The following is a 17,666-nucleotide window of genomic DNA, read 5'->3' as shown; positions in this document are numbered from 1 at the left end:
GATCAGAGTCCGATTCACAATTTTAAAATTAAGCATAATATTCTGCAATGTATTTTATGAAATCTAACAAGTATTTCTTAATTTCCTACATGTTAATTGTCATGTGTAGCATTACAAATGTGAAGAATTAAATGTGCTGTTGTCAACTGTGGCTAAGTTGGTCGTACTACTGTCTCTGAATAAAAAGGTTTCTGCGTTCAAGTCTTATTATAGAGACAGGTACCATTATGCTTCATTACAGAGATTTGAACACAGAAACCTAAGCTGACACTTTACTACACTGACTATTGGGGGAGTGTTCTATTAGCAGTTGTGCTGATTTGAATGAGGTATTAAACTGAGGGTTCCCATCTGTTTCTCTCAGGTGGATGCAGAAGACCCTATGACACAATTTGCTAAAAGTACAAGGCACTTATCCCTGGTTTCTGATTAATATTTATTTCTCAGTCAAGATCACTAAAGAAAAGTTCATCTTATTATCACTTTGCTGTCTGTGGGAGCAAATTGGCTGTCATCTTTCCTGCATTATGTCATGAGAGTGTCCCTTTAAGAAATGTTTTGTCTCATCACATGGCTTCAGTGATGTCATGTGTGGGTGGAGCTGGGCTGGGCTCTGAGTTTTACTTTCACTTTTGTTGTAGCTGTTTTGTGGCTCTGAGATTTTGCTTTTGTTTTCATATTTGGCTGCTGGATTCAGGCAGAGAAGTCTTATCCTCTCTCTCTCTGCATTTTAAAAGATGCTTCCAGATTACTTGATAACTTGAAAGGAAATAATTGTTTTCTGGAAGAAATTCAGACCTGCTGTTTTGGAAAGGACATGAGCATCTAAACCAGGTCTTGAGTGCTGTGTACTGTGCCACACCTTTGAAAAAGGCTTTCTGGTTTATGGGATCTTGTTATTAAATTGGAACAGTTTAATGCGGAAATTTATTAAGGGTTTAATATACAGTACTGTAGCTGTCTGGGGTATTTATGTTTGTAGTTGATAAAAATGCCTACTGTGTTTGTTTATAAAAATTTAGAATTTAGAACAGTACAGCACAGAACAGGCCCTTCGGCCCTCGATGTTGTGCCGAGCAATGATCACCCTACTCAAACTCACATATCCAACCTATACCCGCAACCCAACAACTTCCCCCTTAACCTTACTTTTTAGGACACTACGGGCAATTTAGCATGGCCAATCCACCTAACCCGCACATCTTTGGACTGTGGGAGGAAACCGGAGCACCCGGAGGAAACCCACGCACACACGGGGAGGACGTGCAGACTCCGCACAGACAGTGACCCAGCCGGGAACCGAACCTGGGACCCTGGAGCTGTGAAGCATTGATGCTAACCACTATGCTACCGTGCTGCCCCTAACCAGTATGCTACCGTGCTGCCCCCTATTAGAATTAACTTTCTTTTTGATTAAAAGTGCTTAAGGCCTCTGTTGAATAACACCTGAAAGGTAGGCCCTTGTGTTCCTTGTAAACAAAATTAATAAACAGTTGTAGGTCAGGTGAATTCCATGATATACTTTGGAGTTTTCTAAACCCTGGCCCATAACAATTATGAAAGTGACATTACTTAAAAAGGTTTTAATTGACTGGAAAATGCTGTGGGACATCTTGAAGTCATGAAAGGTGCTCTATAAATGCCAGTCTTTCTTTCTATTTTTCCTATTTCCAAATTTTGTAAAGCCATGTGCAGATAATAGTTTTGTTATTTGTTTAGGTCTCCTGCAACGTGATCACCCAGAGATAGCAATATCAGTGAAGACTAGACAGGCGGTACGAACTGTGCTTAACAGTGCCAGGGACACAATTCATGCTTTAATGGCTGGAGGTCTTCTTGATGATGCAGAAGCATTAAAACTAGAAACGGTACTTGTTGCTGACGACTTAAACTAATAGATCTTAAGCTTATTTTTAAAGTAACCTACACAAATTGTATATCCTATACAGAAGTATAATATTGCAAATTCTGTCAATCTGAAATAAAAGCAGAAAATGCTGGAAATACTTAGTAGATCTGGCGATATATATGAAGAGATAAAGTTAATATTTCAGGTCGATAATCTTCCATCAGAACTGGAAAAAGTTAGAAATGGAAATGATTTTAAACAAGTTAAAGGGGGAAAAAGGTCTGTGAAAGGGTGGAAAACATGGGGAGCTTAAATGACAAAAAGACTGATTCATGGTATAGGGCCAAAGGGAAAGGTACTGGGACAAACAACTAATCAAAAGATGTGACTCGTGGGGTTGTGAATGGCAGAATCATGAACATGTTTCATGGAAAGTTCCCTTTGGAATGCTAAAAGGGGAGGGGATAATATGTTTGGTGGTGTAGTACACTTTCTGTAAGCATTCTGTTTCATTATCCCAGTTTCTCCATCTCCACATCTATTAAGATGATTGTTTTTCACACTTGTCTTTCCGAGATGTCTTCATTTTTCTTTAAGCAAGAATTATCACTGGCACGGTTGACAGGGGCCATGACTGTATCCATTCCATTTCACTCGCACCTCTTCTCCTCTCTCCCAGAACAATGATAGAGTTTCCCCCTTGACCTCACCTTCCACCCCACTCACCTCCATATTCAATGGATCAACCTCAACCATTTCCACCATCTTCACCACGAAACACACCTTCCCCTGCCCTTTTCGCATTCCAAAGGGACAAGTCACCGTGTGACACATTAATCACTGCTCAGTCATCCCAAACACCCCATAGTACCTTTCCATGCAAGCACAGAAGTTGCACCACCTACTTCCTACCTTCTCATTATTCAAGGCCCCAAACATTTCTTCCAACTGAAATTACAATCTACTTGTACCTCTTTCAATTTTGTAATCTTTGCTCCAATGCAGTCTCCTTCACATTAGAGAGATTAAACACAGATTGGGTGACCACTTTGTGAAATACTTCTTTTCAGTCTACAAGTGTGACGCTAGCTTCCAGTCGCCTGTCATTTTATTCACTTCCTTGTTGTAAGTGATATGCTTTCTGTCTTCAGCCTCCTGCAGAGTTCCAGTGAAGCACAATATAAGCCTGAGGAGCAGAATCTGATCCTTAGAATTTGCATCTTTTAGCCTCCTATGCTCCACATTAAGTTCTAACAATATTTGAGGACTTCTGGTGACGGGAATGTGCTGAGTAGTCACACATCAGGTGGCTGTCCTCCGTAAGATAACAAAATAGGCACTTTTGACCGAATTTAGACTGCAAAAATGGACTAAAACATCCCCTCACCCTCGATGATAATATATACAGAGAAAATGCCAGAAAGCAGCAGCTCAAGAGGCTGCAGGGAAACCAAGAACTGCAAAAAGGGTCAGGTGCGATGAGCAAGTGGGTCTGCGGACCCATGAGGCGATGCTTGGGCGGCACGGTAGCGCGATGGTTAGCGCTGCTTCCTCACACCCCCCCCCCCCCCCCCCCCCCCCCCCGCCAGCCGGTCAGGCGATGGGCGGAAGACATTCCTCACCAGGGAACTGAAGGCAATGAGGGACAACATAATAATAATCTAGTCACAAGTAGGCTCACATTAACACTGCAAGGGAGTTACTGTGAAAAGCCCCCAGTCGCCACATTCCGGCGCCTGTTTGGGTACACAGAGGGAGAATTCAAATGTCCAATTCACCTGAAAGCACGTCTTTCTGGACTTGTGGGAAGAAATCGGAGCACCCGGCGGAAACCCACACAGATCTGGGGAAAACGTGCAGACTCCACACAGAGTGACCCAGCTGGAATCTCACCTGGGACCCTGGAGCTGTGAAGCAACAGTGCTACCCACTGTGCTACCATGCTGCCCTTGCCGAGGTAAAGGTGACTGTCAAGGTGGCGATGGCAGAGGCGCTAACTGCCATGCAGATGGTTCTTGACAGCATGGGAAAGATACTAGAAGCCCAGGGGAGCACAATAAGGGAGCTGGAAAAGGAATCGACAGACTGAATTATTGCTCTTGAGGCCAAATCAAGAGGTTAGTGGTGACAAAGGAAGCCTGAAAAGGAAGGTCAAGGACCAAGAAAATCAGTCGAGGCAGCAGAACATCTGAATATTGGGCCTGCCAGAGGGAATCGAGGGCAGTGACCCGACCAATTACGTGGCCCAAATGTTGGGCAACCTAGTGGGGATGAACAGCTTCCCCAAGTTGCCGAAGATCGACCGGGCTCACAGGTCGCTTCGACCAAAGCCCAAGGTGGGGGAGCAGCCGAGAGCGGTAATAGCCAAGCTGCACAAGTACCAGGACTGGGAAAGGATCCTTTCCTGGGCCAGACAGATAAAGGCATTCAGCTGGGAGGGACATAGAATTCGAGTCTACCAACCTGGCAAAGCACAGGGCGGAATTTAACTAGGCAAAGTCGGCCCTATATAAAAATAAAATCAGATTAGGGATGCTAGTCCCAGCCAGGCTCTGGGTAACATATCAGGCAAGGAATCTTATTTTACTGCCCCGGCAGCGGTGGGGAAGGCACAGAGGAGGAGGAGGAAATCCTTGGACAATTTTGTGCGGGACTGAATCACCTTGATATGAACAGGGGAACCAACTCATAGAAAGGAGGGGGCTAGTGCAGCAGAGCGCATGAAAGGGTGAGGAAGGGATAGTAGGGACATCAGCAGAGCAGGCGTAGGAGGGGGTCAGATCGACCCTGGAACACACGAGTGGGAAAGCTAGCGAGAGGGGGTATGATTAGAGGGGGGCCACAGCACATCTCCCACTGGAGAGATAGCGTCTTGTGGGGAGCGGGGGGAACAACGACTGAGGGGTAGACTGAAGAGGGGGGACACGGAGGGATAGGGAGAAAACAGAACCACGGAGAACAAAACAAGAAGGGGGGAAGAACTCGAGACTGACTTCAGCAGGTTACTCTTGGAAACGTGGAACAAGATGGCACCGCAAGCAGCCACTTTGGAGGGTCCCAGAACAAAGGGAAACCCCAGAGTGCAGGGGCTCACCACATGGCATACACAGTTAGCAGCCATGTTGGGTGGCCTCTGCACAAAGGAAACCCCTGGAGCGCAGGGGCCTGGCCTCATGGTGAGAACGGTGACCGTGGCCATTTTGGATGGCTCCCTAACAAAAGGAAATCCTGGAGTGCAGGGGCGCATCCTCAAGGTAAGTATGGTTGATCCTGCAGGAGGTGGGGTGTGGTACAAAAATCCCCTATCAGAATAGTCACCTGGGATGTCAGGGGACTTAACAGCCCAGTGAAAAGATCCAGAGTCTTCGCCCACCTGAAAAGTTTGAAAGGTGACATAGTCTTCCTCCAAGAAACGCACCTGAGGGTGAAGTGCCGCGGGGGGTAAGGAAGGGCTCGGAGGGACAGACCTACTATTCCTGCTACAGGACAAGAGCCAGGGGATAGCCATACTGATACGTAAGAGGACAGTGTTTACTGCAACGAGGGCGGTAATGGACCAAGGGGAACGGTACGTCAAGCGGTGTCCTGGAGGGGGTACCGGTGGTCGTGGAAATGTGTACACACCCAACTGGGACAACATGGCGGAAATCCCTGACATAGACACACACCGGCTGTTTACGTGGGGTACTTTAACTGTGTACAGGACCCACTAATGGACAGGCCTAATCCCAGAACGGGGAAAATGACAGGCATGGCTAGAGAACAGGGAACGTTTATGGGACAGTGGACCCCTAGAGGATCATGGACCCACGTGAGAATGAATTTTCATTTTTCTTGCCAGTACACAGTTCCTACACCTGCATTGACTTCTTGGTACTGGGGAAATTGGTGCTTCCAGAGATAGATAGAGCGGAATGCTCGCGATTGTAATCTCCAACCATCATCCACATTACATGGATATGAGGTTGGAGATGGCCTGTGCCCAATGCCCCACATGGAGGTTGGACACAGTGCTCTTGGTCGACAAGGTCTTCTGCCAGAAAACATCACAGAAATTAGGCGAGTATGTTACTAACAACCGGAATGGGGAAGTCTTTCATGTTCTGGGATGCACTGAAGGCTGTGATTAGAGGAGAAATTATCACCTATAAGGCAGGCAGGGACAGGGAAGAGAGGGCGGCTCAGCAACAACTGATCGACTCCATTCTGGAGGTTGACAGAAGATACTCTGAGGCCCCGACCATAGAGCTGCTGGCGGAGAGGAAAAAGCTACAAATGGACTTTAACCCGCTATTCACCAGGAAAGCAGTGCCCCAACTCCGCCAGACACAGGGGACCTTCTACTACCAGGAGACCAGGCTAGCCGCCTGCTGGCTCAGCAGCTGAGAAAGCAGGCAGCCACAAGGGAAATAGCATAGATAAAGGATAGCAGAGGCAGATTGATAGCTGAAGCAAACAAGGTCAACAAAGCGTTTGAGGCCTTCTATCGGGGACTGTACACCTCCAAGCCCTCCTAGGGGTTGAAACAGATCCTCGACAGACTGGATATGCCAATCGTGGGGAACAATAGACAGAGGTGGCTGGAAACACCACGAGGACTGGGAGCGGTCATTGAGAGCATCAACTCCATGCAGGCAGGGAAGGCGTTGGGACCCAACGGGTTCCTGGCAGACTTCTACAAAACATTGCAACGGCACTAGTCCTGCACCTGCAGGATATGTTCGTTGACTCGGGCACCCTGCAAGTAACGCTAACACACAGGCCACCATATTGCTGATATCAAAAAATGACAAAGACCCAATGGAATGCGGATCATACAGACCAATGTCGCTGCTCAATGTGAACACGAAAATACTCACAAAAGTTCTAGCTAAGCATCTAGTGAATAGCGTACCAGAGGTGGTCGCAGAGGACAAGACAGGCTTTGTTCAGTGTAGGCAGCTAACTGTGAACGTCAGACGACTGCTGAATGTGATATTGACTCCATCTGGGGAGAGAACACCAGAGGTGATTGTGTCATAGAATGCCTACAGTACAGAAGGAGGCCATTCAGCCCATCTAGTCTGCACTGGCCCTTGGAAAGAGTACTCTTCTTAAGCCCACGCCTCCACCCTATTCCAGTAGCCTGACCCAACCTTTTAGTCACTTAGGGACAATTTAAGCACAGCCAATCCACTTAATCTGCACATCTTTGAACTGTGGTGTTGTGTTTGGTCCCTTGTGCTTTATTAAGTAACTCACCAAACACTTTGATATGTCCAAATCAGGATTGTTTTTATTATATCTCGTGTGGTAAGATGGCAATCTGAGACAAAGCACGTTATCATGGAGTCTTGCTACTCTTCTGGAACTTACATCTAACACTGACCAATTACGTCTTATTGTCCTCTCAATCTTCTTCTGGAGATGGCCGGATGTATCTCCCTTTACATCCGGGTCCCAGGTCACATGACCTTGATCTGGTGTGCATGTATCGCCACCTGCTGGTTGGACGTCGCACATCATCCAACTATCATATAGTCCATAGGCATATCACCATATCTCCCTTCCTCACAAAACGATAATATAAAATTATTTTTACAGGCAACATTACACATTACATTTAATGCACATATGACATGTATCTGGTACAGTGAGCAAGTTTTCACAAAAGTGTCCACTTGCATTCTGTGTAGACGTCATTGTTTCAAGTCAGTGCCCACTTCCCCAGAATCTGACTTGCTGGCCGGCTTCTTGCTTTTCTTACACTTCACCCTCTGTCTTTGAAAGGCCTTTGTCCAAGACTGCCACATTTGCTTACCAGTCGCTTCCACTTTAGTTTTGTGGCACATTGGTGCTTGTTACCTGCAAGTGCTTTCGATACTGGTTGGCAGGCAGGATATGGTAGTTCTCCCAGTCTTTTCTTTTTCATTTTCTGGACACGGGGAAGGGTTCTAGTGTGTCTCTTGGTTGTCTTCTTTGTAGCAGCCTCTGGCATGGCACTGGCTGTCGTCATGTGGTGTGGTGTCCGAAGAGGTCTAGGCGTCTGCTCATCTCTGTGAGCACGCCCATTTCTGCAGCCTCATCAACATGCTGCATTACCTCGGTTTCTAGTGCCGGCATGGAGGATGGAACCATGTTTGGCGGTCTCACCTCATCTCGACATGCTGGATCTTCAGTGACTTGATTATCATCACTGCAGATGACTATAGTGTCTGGCTTAGCTGATCCAAGCCCTGGGTCTTCTAGATCAAACTCGCAAATGTGCAAGTGGTCCTTGGAGCTGCATAATGATATGGTCATTAGGCCATCCTCAGAGTCAGTGCCAGAGTCGCCTAATATCTCAATCTCCACATTGCTGCTATCTGCAACTTCATCTATGTCCTCCCACTCATCATCGGTGTCACTGACTGCTTGGGAGTAAGTTACTGGAGCCATTTCAAAAAGTTGCAGCAGGAGATCACATATCTCCGAAGCAAGTTTTTCCAAGATTGGAACGATTTCTTGCGTCTCTGGTTCTCTCACTAGCTGATCTTCAGTGGTATCAACAGCTTTGAATTCTACATGCGCCATCTCCAACCTCTTGCTCGCTACATAGTCCAGGGCGGTCTGGGCATCCTCCGTGATCACCTCGGCATTGATTGCAGACCCCGGAGCCTTGCCGCTGAAGCCTCACCTGTGCTGTTGGACAAGAGATGTACAAGCAGCCCATAGTGTTCATCATCTGTCTCACCTTCATCATCGTCAGTAACCTCAAATAGATTTTCATAGTAGTTAGCCTCGGCATCTGTAACAATGTCAGTCTTTTCACCTGAAACATATAAGTTGGCATACGGAATTATTTGTTTTGAAAATAGCACGGCAATTTCAAAATCAGCCTTTTGTTTGGCCGTCAAAGCTTGGCTTAAAATTCCACCCTGTGGAACTTCAGTGGGACTGAAGAAGTTGAAGAACAATTCCTTGGATATGGTTCTTGTCACTGTTTTTGGATTTCTTCGACCCCTGTATTTTGGTTTTGTTTGAATTTTTCGTACTGTTACATTTTTGCCCTCTCTTCAGTCGATTGTGCAGCCTGTGCAGCTGATGATCTGTGGTTCATCCACGCACGATTTCAGCGACCATGAGTCCAACTCAGTGTTCTTCAAATTTTTTTCCGGGGACCCATTTTTACCAACCGGCCAACCTTCAGGACTCAACCTGGCCGACCTTCGCGACCCACGCCGGCCGACCTTCGCGATCCACGCCGGCCGACCTTCGCGATCCACGCCAGCCGACCTGCGCGACCCACGCCGGCCGACCTTCGCGATCCACGCCAGCCGACCTGCGCGATCCACCATTTTCTCTCTACCTTGTTTGCTGCTGACAAAAATGGAGGAAATGGTTTTGGATCCCTTTAGCCCTCATACACGCTCCTCCAATGGAACCTGTTGGATGAAGGTGAAGCCTTCCGGTGTCGGAAAGCATGGAGTCTCCATCTGTCCAAAGTTCTGCATATTTTTCCTGTAAATCTTTATCAAATAAATCCCCCCCCACCAAACTTGTAAAAGAAAAATGAGTAAAATAAATGAAAAAAATGAATAAAGCCCCCCCCCCCCCGAACTTGTAAACAAAAATAAAATGAATAAAATAGATGAAAAAAATTAATAAAACCCCCCCTGAACTTGTAAAAAAAATAAAATGAATAAAATAAATGAAAAAAAATTAAATGAATAAAATAAATGAATAGAAACCACTGCAGAACTTGTAAAACAAAAAGTTGCAATGGTTTTTAAAAAATAGTGGCCGCACTGCACATGCGTGCCCGATTATCGGCGCGCATGCGCAATACGGCCGATTTCTTTACATGTTCGCAGAATGCGCATGTGCGCCGGTCATCATGCGTGCATGCGCAATGCGGCCGACTTTGTTTTAACATGTTCGGGGCCCCTTGCAGCCAGCGTTATTAAAAGCCGGCTGCTGCGCGGGGATTTGCGCGATCAGGAGCGTCGCGGACAACGGCTCCACGACCCTCCCAACACCCGCACGCGACCCATCCTTGGGTCACGCCTCCGGCTTTGAAGAACACTGGTCCAACTGATACACTTTAGTGATCACCTCTTTCGTGAAATACTCATTAGGCCTGAATGTAAACTCCAGAGTGAAGCTCCATAGCTTGTCAATCTCTGTCCATTTAACACTCACATCTCGCAGATGCTTTAATACAGGTTCATCATATCCTCCTATTATGCCATTGAGTCTATTCAAGACTGTTAGCCAGAATTGTCGTAAGTTCCGTCCCTATGCTTGGTTTGTCGTCTTCCACTAGGATTTCTTCTAATCCTCATACCGTAATGCCCTGCAGTGATTCACTGTGCTCAGGTAACCAGCTATCTCCTACGAGGTTTAGCCGCTCGACTAGATTCAAGGCTTCACATGATTTTATACCAATTACTGAGTCCACATCCAAATGTACAAGACAGAAGAGTATTGTGTGCTTTATGGCTGCCACTGAGAGCATTATTTGCAAACATCAAAGGTCTCTCGAGTTCTTGTGCCGAAGTCTATCATGATCCTGACCGATTAGCAAAGCCTCGCTGCACATTTAGCTTCTGCAAAGCAAGTCGACTTACGAGATTGGCTGCTGCTTTAAGGTCAAAGTCACATCGAATGGAAGTATCATTGAGCATTACCTTCGATTTGAATACGTAAAGGATTTCGGAATATTCTGATTGACTTCATGCTTTGCTTTGATTCTGCTGCCATTTTTGTTTCTGTTAGTCGTGTGGTTTCTCTGCATGATGAGATCAATGAAAAATTGTTCTTCTGTGTATATCTCATCTACTGCATGCTCCGCCCCATGTATGATCTATGGTGAAACGTGCAACATTGCTTTGCAAAGTGCCCAACGTGGCTGCACCTGGAACAAACTTCTCCATAGGCCGGGCATTGTCGTGGGGGACGTTGAGTGCCACATTTTTTGGCACAAGATGGCGGCGGCTCCTGTCGGCCACTTAAAATGGCCACCTGCACTGGGACCTAATTTCTTTATGACATGCATCACAGCACTAATGACGCCAGTTTCTTCATCCGTATTGGCGCCAAAACCTATTGAGCAGAGTGCGCCTATTCTTTGTGCAGCAGTCTCGCTCGCCTGGCAAATCTTCACTGCCTTTTCCAGCGCCAAATCTTTCTCCCGCAATAACCGAAGCTTATCATAAAGCAAACCAAAGACAATGTGTTGCGGATTAAGGAAGATTTTAAGTCACCAAAGTTGCATGAATGGGCCTTCAGCCTCAGGTCTGTGACAAAACTGTCAAATGGTTCGCCAGGTCTCTGGGTATGCATACAAAACATAAAGTGCTCAAACGTTTAATTATTCTTGGGGGAACAATGCTGATGGAAGCGCTATATCACTTCATCAAAATTCTTCTGATCTCCCTCGTGGTCAAAGACAAACGAGTTATATAGTTTGAGCGCTTGTGAACCGGCCAGTGTTAGCGGTGAGGCACCCTCAATTACGACGCGAGAGCGAGGTCGGTAATCAAAAGGCTTTAATCTACAGAGAACTGAACAGCATCCGAGAGAAGTGTGCTCACCACATGGAGCCTTATCCTATATACCATTTCCTGGGGGCGTAGCCAGAGGCAGAGTCCCCCAGGGTTCCAAGCCTCTTAAAGGGGCAAGGTATTAAAGGTCAGGTACCGTTTACGGCAGTTATTAATACCGTTCATCACGAGCGGCAATGTGATTCACCTATCATCAGGCTGGGCCTGTTTGAACAGTTGCCAGTTCTCACCTACGTTACCGGATATCAGGTTGCAGTTCACCAGACTGGTCTTCAAGCCAAATGCCTAATGTTGTCACTGCTGTTGCCAACTTCAAATCTTCAGCACTGGTGGTACCATGTTGTGTTTGGTCCCTTGTACTTTATGAAGTAACTCACCAAACACTTTGACATGTCGTTTTTATTGTGCCTCATGTGGTAAGATGGCAGTCTGATACAGAGCACGTTATCATGGAGTCTTGCTACTCCTCTGGAACTTACATCTAGCACTGACCAATTACATGTGCGTCTTATTACCCTCTCAATCTTCTTCAGAAGATGGCCGGATGTATCTCCCTTTATATCTGGGTCCCAGGTCACATGACCTAGGTCTGGAGACCACATGGTGTACATGTATCACCACCTGCTGGTTGGAGGTTGCACACAATCCAACTATGATATAGCCCATAGACATATCACCACGTGTGGGAGGAAACCAGAGCACCCGAAGAAAATCCATGCAGACAGGGGGAAAAAGTGAAAACTCCACAGACAGTGACCCGAAGCCGGAATTGAACCTGGGTCACTGGGGCTGTGAGGCAGCAGGGATAACCACTGTGCCATCTCCCTGGACACAGAAAAGGATTCGACAGAGTTGAGTGGAAATATCTCATTGAGGTACTGGAGCATTTTGGGCTAGTGATAGGTTTCACATGATGGGTGAAACTCCTGTACAATGCCCCTAAGGCAGGCGTACAGTCCAATGCCACCAGCTCTGAATACTTCCAGATGCACAGAGGCACAAGTCAGGGATGTCTGCTCTTCCTGCTATTCTTCGCTCTGACAATCAAGCCACTGTTGATCGCCCTCAGAGCGACGAGAAGCTGGAAGGGAATCCGAACAGGAGGCAGAGAGCACAGAGACTCGCTCTGTGCGGATGACCTGCTCCTCTACATCTTGGACTCACAAAGCTGTGTGGAAGGAATCATGAAGCTCCTGAGAGAGTTTGGAGCCTTTTTGGGCTACAAACTCAACCTGAGCAAGAGTGAAGTATTGCCCGTGAACCTGAGAGGGGAGGGGCAGAGCTAGAGGGACTACCATTTAAACTAGCCCAAAACAAATTCCACTACCTGGGGATGCAGAATGCCCATGACTGGACATGGATCCACAAATGGAACCTGACCAGTCTGTTGGAGGAACTAAAAAAGGGCGTACAGAGATAGGATACACTCCCACTCTCCCTTGCGGGGAGGGTACATGCGATCAGGATGAACATACTGCCCAGGTTCCTCTTCCAGTTCAGTCCATACCGATCTACATCCCCAAGGGCTTTTTCACAGATGATGATTATGGTATTTGTGTGTGGGAGAAGAGTCCAAGGATCACCAAACAAGTGCTACAAAGAAGAATAAACATGGGGGCCTGGCCCTCCTGAATTTATAGTACCACCATTGGTCAGCAACGGCGGAAAGAGTGAGGCGATGGGTGAAAGAACCAGACATGGAATGGGTGAGGATGGAAGAAAGTCCTGCACAGGAAAACACTCAACAAGTCCAGTGGTGGCAGCTATACTCAGGACCTGGAACCAGATGAGGCAGACCTTTGGTTTGACTGAAATGTCCACCATGGCCGCATATGTGGCAACCATAGGTTTGCACCAGTCATGCTTAATGCCACCTTTAAGAGGTGGAGACAGGACGGAGGACACTGATGACTAGAGATTTTTACGCTGAGGGCAGACTGGCGAGGAACTGATGGAGAGACTGGAGCTAACTAACGGAAATGAACTCCCAACATCTGCAGGTCAAAAACTTTCTCTGCAATGAGGCGATAACTTAGCCACGGACCCCGAGAAACAAAATGATTGAGGTACTGCCAGACGCGGACAGTTTGGGGAGGGGAATCTCTGGGGACCTGTGACGACAACTATTAGAAAGAACATGCTCCCCATTGAATGAAACACAGGAAAAATGCGAGGAAGAGCTAGGGACAGAAATAGGGTGGGGACTCTGGAGCGAAGCACAGAGCAGGGCCAACTCCACCTCCTCCTGCGCAAGGCTCATGAAGCTGAAAGTGGTGCACAAAGCACACCTTACAAGAACCTAAATGAGCAGGTTCTTCCTGGAGTTGGAGGACAAATGTGAATGGTGCCAAGGAGGTCTGGCCAACCATGCCCACATGTTCTGGGTATACCCCAGATTTTTGAGATTTTAGACTGCCTTCTTCAAGGCAATGTTGTGAGGGTGGAGCCATACCCGAGACTGGCAATCTTCGGGGTATTGGACCAGCCACAGTTATTCAAGGGGAAGAGGGGCTTATTTTTGCTTCTCTCATGCCCGCCGGAGAATCCTGCTCGGCTGGTGATCAGCAGCACCTCCCAAAGCTGCTGACTGGCTGGTAGACCTATTGGAATTTCTCCACCTGGAGAAGATCAGATTTCCTATCCGAGGGTCAGAGGATGGCTTCCACAAAGCATGAGGGTCATTCACCAACTTATTTCAGAACCTGTTCGAGGCCAGCAGCCAATAGAGCGAGGAGAGGGGAGTGGGGGGGAGGAGCAACGAGCCTGCAGGGAACAGACAGGAAAGGGAGAGGAGGTAGGGGAGCCCAGGGAGAGGTGGGGGAGGTAGGAAACAGCTGACACATAAATCAGGAAGCTTAGAACAAGGCCACAAGAAATCGAACCCCCAAAGAAATGCTGAGAATAGGATGGGGGGAGGGGGAGGGGGGAGAGAAGAAGGGGGTGAGGCCAATCAACATAAAGAAAAAAGGGGAAGGGAAGGAGAAACACCACACATTTATAAATAGAAGATAACAGACCATTGTATAATAAGCGACCTTTAAAGAACCTTTAAAGAAAAAAAGACGGGGGGGGGGGTGGAAGAGATCAAGGGGGGTGGGGGGAGGGTGGATCGAAATTACTTGTATATTGTAACCGACGCATATATCCTTTTTGAATGTACAGTGTATAAATGTAAATATAAAATCTTCATAACAAATATTTTTTTTTAAAGTTCCAACAAATTTAGATCAAATCCTTTGTCCCCTTTTGCTTCCTTTATTTTTCCTGGTTTGCAGTTTTCCTTTACTTTTGGTTGGCAGTTGTTCATGATTCTGCCATTCTCACCTCCTCTAGACATTTCTTTTAATTGTCACATAGAGATCAAGACCTTTTTAAAAGAAAATAATCCTCACAATGCCAACAGAACAAAGCTGATGGATAAACATAGAAACATAGAAAATAGGATCAATGGGAGGCCATTCTGCCCTTTGAGCCTGCTCCACCCCTTTGAGCCTGCTCCACCATTCATTATCATCATGGCTGATCAGCCAACTCAATAACCTAATCCTGCCTTTCCCCATATTCTCTGATCCACTTTGCCCCAAGTGCTATATCTAACTGCTTCTTGAAAATGTACATTGTTTTGTCCTGAACTCAACTATCTCCTGTGGTAACATATTCTACAGGCTCACCACTCTCAACATGAGGAGATTTCTCCTCATCTCTGTCCTGAATGGTCTACCCTTATCCTCAGATTGTGACCCCTAGTTCTGGACACTCCCACCATTGGGAACATCCTTCTTAGAATTCCTACAGTCCAGAAGGATACCATTCGGCCTATCGAGTCTGCACCGGCCCTTGAAAAGAGCACCCTACCTCGGCCCATGCCGCCACCCTATCCCCATAACCCAGTAACCCTATCAAACCTTTTGGACACTGAGTGGAATTTCGCATGGTCAATCCTCCTAACCTGCACATCTTTGGACTGTGGGGGGAAGCTGGAACACCCGGGAGAAACCCACGCAGACATGGAGAGAAAGTGCAAACTCCACACAGTCACCCAAGACTGGAATTGAACCCGGATCGCTGGCGCTGTGAGGCAGCAGTGCTAACCACTATGCCATCAACATCTATCATGTCTAGTGTTGTTAAAATTTTATAATAATAATCTTTATTTTCACAAGTAGGCTTGCATTAACACTGCAATGAAGTTACCGTGAAAAGCCCCTAGTTGCCACATCCCGGTACCTGTTCGGGTGCACGGAGGGAGAATTCAAAATGTCCAAATTACCTAACAGCAAGTCTTTTGGGACTTGTGGGAGGAAACTGGAGTACCCGGAAGAAGCCCACGCAGACACGGGGAGAACATACAGACTCCGCACAGACAGTGACACAAGTTGAGAATCGAACATGGGACCCTGTAGTTGTAAACGATAGTGCTAACCACTGTGCTATCAATGTCAACTTTTGAAACTTTTACTGTAACAAACCAATTAAAATCAATATAATTCAAACATTTGTTAACAGGCTAATGCTATTTCAAATGAAAAGGTAAATTTGACTTTAAATAGTCAATACCGGCGCTGAGGACCTGGGTTCGAATTGCGGCCCTGGGTCGCTGTCCATGTGGAGTTTGCACATTCTCCTCGGGTCTGTGTGGGTTTCACTCCCACAATCCAAAGGTGTGTAGGTTAGGTGGATTGGCCATGCTAAAATGCCCCTTAATTGGAAAGAAAATAATTGGGTACTCTAAAAATGTTTTAAATATAGTCAATACAACAAAGATATGTCTCATATAGTTACAAGCACTTGCATTACTTCGTGCAGAATGTGACACCATTCGCAACCTGCAACAGTAGAACTGAAATTACAACAATATTTCTGTCTCCGTGTTCTGCAGCTGTAGGTTCTGAGAGCACTTTGATTTCTCAATTAGCTGTCTAGTTAGCCTTTGCTTTTAAACTTTCATCCTCATGGCAACCTCAGATCACGTGCATTTCTCTAAACTGAAATGCTTCCAAGGAAATCCAATTACACCCTTTTCAGAATACTCACCTGTTTCACTTTTGAATTAAAGAAACATTACCAAAAGAAAAAAAAAGGTTTTCCCAAAGCACAAGGTTCATCATCCCTGCCCCCTCCAAAACACTTTTTGAGGAAAGGATATTTTTAGTACCCTTTCGTAATACAACATATTTTAATAATGTATGTACTTTAATAACTTGTTTCTCATACACGTAGAGGTAATGCTTTCCTTTGTCACATTTCACAATTAAACACATTGGGCGGTATTCTCCGTAGCCCGACGCCGAAATCAGGGTCGGCGATCGGGCGGAGAATGGCTTCCGACAGCGGATTCGGGGCAGACACTGGTTTGATGCCCATTATCAATGCTCCATCCCCTCCAGGCCGGCGTCATCCGGATGCGCAAAGTTGCAACACTGTTGGTGTGTCATCGGCCAGCCCACCCGCGATGCTCCTCCTCCAATGGGCCAAGTTCCAGGCAGTTAGGGCCATGTGTGGTCCCAATGGTCGGGAACCCAGCATGTCAGCTGTAGATAGTGTCCAGCACCGCCACACTCATCTGGGATCCGTGCCACTGGCCGGAGAGCTTCTGCTAAGGCTGGGGGGCGACAGGGGGTGAACTGTGGGGTCGTGGTGGGCGGGTTAAGGTTGTGGCACAACCAGCACCATGTTTTCCGGTGTGACTGGTACAGGCCGTCAGCCCTGCGCATGTGCGGCCTGGAACCCGGCGATTCTCCTGCCATTTCCCGCACGATTGGCGGGTGTACCATTCAAGGAACTGCCAGACCGCGTGTGCTGCCAATACGTCTGGCTCACCAGCGAGACCATGTGCCAATTGTGCCAGATGGTGGAGTATCTGGCATCACAGGGTATGGAGGAAGACACTCACTCTCAGTGGCCATCGAGGTGACGGCGGGCCCTTAACATCTATGCATCTGGCTCATTCCAGGGCTCGAATAGGAACCTGTACGGCATCTTGCAAATGTCCATACATGGGTGCATTTAAGCTATCTTGAATTGCCTATGTGTCTGGGCCACCTTCAGCCTGGGCCAGGCCTAACAGGCTGCTAGATTCGCCCTCAGCGATGCCATTTCCCAGGTCTAGGGGTGATCGATGGCACACATGTCGCCCTCTGAGCACCAGTTCGGCATAGGTAGGGCTCCACTCCATGAATGAGCAGTTGGTGTGTGACATCATTCATGTCTGTGCCTCATATCCAGGCAGCATGCAAGACCCATACATCCTGGCACACTTGTTGGGACCTGGCACCTTGAGGTGCTCGCTCAGG

The 17,666-nt window shown here is 47.1% G+C and overlaps 1 protein-coding gene across 1 annotated transcript in view; it reads left to right on the top strand.

The window, feature by feature from the left end:
* The window catches only part of LOC119971691 (sodium/hydrogen exchanger 10-like), a 730,493-nt gene that overhangs the window by 483,424 nt on the left and 229,403 nt on the right, over positions 1 to 17,666 (top strand). Inside the window, exon 19 of the mRNA XM_038807592.1 lies at positions 1,720 to 1,868. Within this exon, the coding sequence (XP_038663520.1) occupies positions 1,720 to 1,868 (149 nt within the window). The remainder of the gene's footprint in view (positions 1 to 1,719; positions 1,869 to 17,666) is intronic.

Source organism: Scyliorhinus canicula, chromosome 9 (assembly GCF_902713615.1).
Source record: "Scyliorhinus canicula chromosome 9, sScyCan1.1, whole genome shotgun sequence".
NCBI classification, from domain to species: Eukaryota; Metazoa; Chordata; class Chondrichthyes; order Carcharhiniformes; family Scyliorhinidae; genus Scyliorhinus; species Scyliorhinus canicula.
The sequence above is the reverse complement of the archived record's forward strand: the minus strand, read 5'-3'. Positions and strand labels throughout refer to the sequence as shown.